This window comes from Psammomys obesus, unplaced genomic scaffold (assembly GCF_907164565.1).
Source record: "Psammomys obesus unplaced genomic scaffold, mPsaObe1.curated_primary_1811, whole genome shotgun sequence".
NCBI classification, from domain to species: Eukaryota; Metazoa; Chordata; class Mammalia; order Rodentia; family Muridae; genus Psammomys; species Psammomys obesus.
The window spans coordinates 19,026,257-19,032,256 of record NW_026596117.1 but is presented as its reverse complement, the minus strand read 5'-3'; the positions used below and the strand labels follow the sequence as shown (position 1 = coordinate 19,032,256).

Genomic DNA, 6,000 nt, shown 5'->3' with positions numbered 1-6,000 from the left:
ATCTATCTATCTATCTATCTATCTATCTATCTATCTATCTATCTATCACTGAGTACTACCAACTCTTGGGGATTGAAAGAGGATGGATGAAGAGTGAATCCTTTCTGTCAGCATCTCAGATCCGATGAGAAAGGAACCTAGATACCAATGTTAAACATCTTCATGCCTGGCTTCTGAAGAGAAGTGCCATTTGAGTTAATTTAAAGAAAAGTAATGTGTGTCTATGTTCGTAAAACCTCCATTCATAAAGTGAACCAACTGAAGAGGTTAAATCAGGTTATGGGGGAAAAAAACCTGCTTAGTCTAAGAGAGTGGACAAAACATGTCTGGTCCTAGCCACATAATGCTTAGACTTGTGGGAAGACAGGGCATACATAAGTGACAGCATTGTTTATTTACAGCATGCTAAGGACTGTAAGGAGAATATGCAAATGTCATGGGAGGTGACAGCATCTAGAGATAGATATATGGGAGAAATCTTAGCTTCAATTCCATTGGGAAGAATGGCATGTAACTAATAAGGCCCCAAAGGAGAAAGATGGAAGTATTTGAAAAAAATAAAAGAAGGCCACTGTGGCCTCTGGAGAAAGAAAGGAAAAGTTGCTCAAGGCAGAGTGGTAATGAGGGTGGGGGCCAGCTCTGGAGACTCCGTGAGGGACGGGGGAAGCCAGGAAGGTGTGGCTTGCATTCCAGGTCAGTGTGCCATCAGTGATGACAGAAACAGGGGCTGGGCAGGGAGCTGAGGTACTACGATCTGGACAGGCGAAATATCCTAAGGTGGGCAGGCACTCTCTTACCAACACAATGAAATCCTATCAATGAGACACCTGAGGGACAAGAGCGGCATAACTGACGCCATATGCAAGGAAGAAATTTTGACTGATGATATAACACCTTGCATTTTAGTTTAATGTCATTTTATTTTATTTTTTATTTTTTGCTATTTTAAAAAAGAACCTTCACTAGCATTTATTTACATGTTTTATTTTGCCCAGCTAGGTTAAGGTATTCTACTGTGTTCTATCTCATATCTACAACCATTTTATTCCTACTTCAGTTTTTCACCCCGCCCTATCCTTATATATGTTTCAATTTTTTTCTAGCTTTAATAACATTTAAATTTTGTTTACTCTAACAATATTCATAACTCCCCTTTCCATTTAAAAGGGTACATAAAATAGACTCAATAAAATCACAGCAGAAATTTCTTCAAATCTAGTGAAAGGAAAAGTCTCTGGACACAGGAGGCATTTAAGGCATTAACACATAAATAAAATAAATCTAAAAAAAAAGATCATACAAGTAACAATAAAAAGAAGCAAATGGAGGAAATCTGAGAACTGCTCATTAGTGTTCATCTCTTAGGGGACAGATGCTGTTCTGATGCCACTTACATGGTTATTCTGCAGATTTTCCAGCAGTGATGGATCATTAAATGTTTTTTCATCTCCAAACTGTGAGCTCTGCCTACGGGGAAAAAATAAAGCAAAGCTGGTTCACTTCTATAAGCCGACTCATCTCCTAACCAATGGTGAATGATTACTCCCAATGCATTCTAATAACTTATTTTATGACTATCATAAAACATGTTTTAAAAAAAAAGATTCTAAGTATTAATGAAGTTATTAAAATATGTTTTTATTTTGGCTATGTAAAAACTCTTTATATGGAGTGACAAATACAAATGATTGTATGAAGTACAAAAATACGAACAATAAACTATTTGCTATTTGTCAACATTTATAAATATGTGTAAAGAACATTTCTGAGCATATGTTATTGTCCTATACAAAAAGAAAAATAATCATGAATAGGTAAGGGATCTGCATTGTGGCTGGCTCTTTATATCAATGAGTAAATTACGTACTTATACTTCAAAGTATCTTTGAAGTGGACCTTGAAATTATCTACATGAACTTTCTTTTTCTGGACAAAGGTTTCAGAATTTACTGAGGGAAAAAAAAAAAAAAAACATCTTCAAGAAATAACTAATTATAATTTGAAAGGTTTAACTTTGAGTTACAGAGTTTTGACAGTGCTAAAGTGTCAAGTTCCAAAACTTACTTTCACATTTTAAAACCACAAGCGTGAAAAGAAGAGATCCTTGGGGAACACAGACTAGAAAGTAAGCAGCGTTCGCGCCAAAATCGATAAAGAAAAATTCATGAGTGCTTGTAATACTACACAGCTTCCTTTATTTAAGTATCAGTGTTTGGCCTGTGAATTATCAAAATTGTATTAGACATCTTTGTTAGCAGGTTAGCTTTTAATTAAGGATTCTCGACAGTATCATTGGTGTTACTGGTTTGGTATTAAGTAAGGGGATCCAACAGCTTTTAAATGACGTATCATATAAAATGACTTATCCTATAAAAATCATCACTTATAAAGAATAGTTTTATACTGGGACTGATGAGATGGCCCAGTGGGAAAAGGCACTTGATGCCAAACCTGAAGACCTGAGTTTGGTCCCTGTGACTCTCAGGTGGAAGGGGAGAATTAATTCTACAGTCTGTCCTCTGACCTCTATATGCCACCATGGCACACACACCCCTTTCCAAAGAATAAATAAATGAAATAAAAATAAATTTAAAAGTTTATTACTTGTGATTTTATGAAATGTCCCTATTAAAATGTATTTCCTCCTGTTTCATAGCTGTACTTTTATTTTTTGAGGAGGCTGAAAAATGAGAGAATATGCAGTCACATCTTGCAATATGAATACTTTTTCTTTCCAAGAGTCCCAAAATAAAAGCCCTTTTAAAATTTAAAATATGTCTTACTCTTACCAAAAACTCATTCAGTTCACAAATCCCAGTTGCTATTATTGATCCAACTTTCAAAAGTATTTAAATAACTTTAGATGTGCAGCTGAAACACATCCACAGAGAGAGATTCCATTCTGCATTCCCTAAGGAAGACTTCCACAATGTAAAATGTTAAGAACTTCCTCACCAACACCAGAGGAAACCACAGCAACTCCAACAAGGTAGCTTGGTTAGGATGAATCAGGTACAGAGTCATCATTGCTATACTCCCCAATCTTATAAAAACCTCTAAAAAAAAAAAGGAAGTTCCCAATATTTAAATATACAAACTATGCTAAAAGTAAAAATGCTTAAAACCATATGCATTTACATATTGCCTGCATATAAAAATCGAAGCCAGTATCAACATGTCACATTTTCTTCTTCCTTAAAAAAAAAAAATAAGTGGCACTTTGCTCATAAAGAGAGAAAGGCATGGTGGCATGCAGGCAGGGGATGTAGCAGTTAAGGGAAAGAGGACAGAGCATGCCTTCATCCCTGCATGATATGAAACTTAGAGCCAAAGCACTACGATCACGATCGTTTCCCAATCGGACAAAAAACAGAGTCAAGAGAGCAGGTAAGAGAAAACTCAGAAAGTACCAGGCCAACCAGTAACACCTGGCCTGCAATCACAGCATAGACTATGATTTACTTATCTGTTTATTTATTTATGCCCACCACACAAGTGTGTAACTAAAGAGCTACCTCACTTGGCTACAGATTTATTTTTTAATTTCAAAATTCAACTCAAAGTCAGACAATCAGAGAATAAAAAAGAAGACAGAAGAAAGTCTAGCCATAGTTTCCATCTTAACATCACACAAACGTTTGTTAAAACTAATTCCTGGGTAAGACCTAGGCTTCCTTGTCTAAGTCAGCAAACAAAACAACACAAATATTAATAGAGCTGACTGGTAATGGTAATTATTTCTACATAGCAAAAACCACTGAAGGGAAATCAAAATTGGGGAAAAATTAAATTCATTTGATCAAGGTAAATACCTAAAAAAAATACAAAGATCTCATGGCTACACGAGAACAGCAGCAGGCAAAACGATGAAACCTCCAACTTAGAGAGAAGGAAACACTGACCAGACATTCAGTCTAGTCTCAGAACAAGAAAGACGAAGGAAAAACATCAGTTTGACAAAAACAGTTTGCCAGCTCTGTACTGTTAGAACTGTGGAAGCAGGATGAAATATGTATCGTGGGTAAAAACAGAAATCGACCCATACAGTTTTTATAAGGCAGCTGGAGCCTTGCTCGGTGGAGGCAGGAGGATTGTAAATTTGACCCAGTCAATTACAAAAAGAGCAATGGGTAAAATTGAAACTGAAATCCTTTTGATTCAGTAACTGTCTCTTTTTTAAAAGATTTATTTATTTTTATTCTTTGTGCATTGCTGTTTTGCCTGCATGTATATCTAAAGGTGCCAGTCAGTTCCCCTGGAACTGGAGTTCCAGACCGCTATAAGGGGCTATGTGGGTGCTCAGAATTGAACCCAGATCCTCTAGAAGAGCAACTAATGCTCTTAACAGCTGCGCCATCGCTCCAGCTACCTGATTAGTAACTCTTGTTCTAGAAATAATTATTTACTTGGTACAAAATGTTGCATGTACAAGCATTCTTTCTACAGCACATTTTCAATATCCAAGTATTGTTATGGGGAAAAATGGGGTCTCTACTCTGGGTTCTAAGCCTTGTTAATAGAAGAATTTAACAACAGGCTCAGACAAAATGTTGAGAAAAATTTTATTAGCGTCTGAAAGTAAAACCTCAAGGCAGCAAACTATAAATCTCTATAGTTCCTTGATCTTCCCAGGGATGGAATAAGATGGAAACGGAGAAAGGGAACAATCCATAGTTTCTAAGCTGCAGCAACAGTGCAGGCTTGGTTGGGGTGGCAAGTCATAGCTTAGAAACGAGTAAGACGCCAGGGGAGCACAGACAGCTAGATCTCTGTGAGTTAGAGGCTGGCCTGGTCTACATGTGAGTTCCAGAACAGCTAGAGGTAGCCTGTCTCAAAAAATAAGCAAGCAAACAAACCAAAAAAACCCCAAACAAAACAATAACAATAACACCCTTTCATCCTCCTCTCCCCCGCCCCCCCCAAAAAAAAGGGAAGAAAGGAAGGAAAGAAAAGATGAAAAAAAAAAAAGACTAGAATACCTGGGAAGGCATGCTCTACTCATGCTTTGGCAAGGATAGAAAAGAGAGAGAGAGCTAAAAAGAAGAAAAAAAAATGGAGAAAGTTATGCTTTTATTACTAAGGCCGCAAAAAAGAGTGTAGGCTTCACAGCTGTGCGGGTGAAGCATGACTGCATGGGGAGCCTGGGTGGAAGCGCACTGTCTCATTAAGGGAATAATTACTCATCCCTGTCTTCAGCACCACTTGAGGGGACCCACCCTTCAGGTGACTGAGCAACTGGGTTAACTCTTGAGGAAAGAGACCTAGTCTGGTCTCCACCCAGAGGGACATTCCATTCTTTTAACAGAAGGAAATAGCTTTCCCTTAGGGCTCCTCTATAAGCGCTTCTATAAGAACATCAAAAATAAGCAGAGATTCCACTTAAAAAAAAAAAAAAAAAAGGTGGGTGTAGGTCCACAGGACAGAACACTGTACAGAGAAGACATTTCTCTTCAGAGTGTGAAAAAGTCTCAGATAAAAAGCCTATACAAAACAATATGTGCTTTCTTTAAAAAACATGAGAAAGAAAACATTATTTATTGTAGAATAAACCTATAATAGACTAAGTCTACAATAGAAATATATAGTCAGAATTGGTCACTTTGGTAATTTATAAAAATAGAAATTGAGGTATGTAAGACAAGGAGAGAGGGAAAAAAAACTTGGAAGTTGCTACGTGTTAATGAACTTAAACGGAAAACAGGAACACAATCCATGACAGCTGCTTGAAATATATGAAGACACTACACAAAAAGAAGATGCACACACCATGTAGAAGTACACATCAAGCGCATGAACAAAGACACGAGCGGTGGTATGAGTATTAAGATTGCTTTTCTTACAAAAGTCACCACTTCAGTGAGAACAGGGAACAGGGCAAGGAGAGCGGGATGCCTGTTCAGACCCGCAGAAAGGCGATGGCTGGCTGAGCATGCGTTACTCTCCAAGCAAAGACAAACCTCAAATGAGCACTACAGGATCAATGCCACTGATGTGCATGTA

At 37.4% G+C, this 6,000-nt stretch overlaps 1 protein-coding gene across 2 annotated transcripts in view; it reads right to left on the bottom strand.

The window, feature by feature from the left end:
* The window catches only part of Atp8a1 (ATPase phospholipid transporting 8A1), a 221,120-nt gene that overhangs the window by 121,172 nt on the left and 93,948 nt on the right, over positions 1-6,000 (bottom strand). For both annotated transcript variants that reach the window (XM_055629410.1, XM_055629411.1), the window contains one exon: positions 1,395-1,467. In XM_055629410.1, coding sequence (XP_055485385.1) covers positions 1,395-1,467 — 73 coding nt within the window. The remainder of the gene's footprint in view (positions 1-1,394; positions 1,468-6,000) is intronic.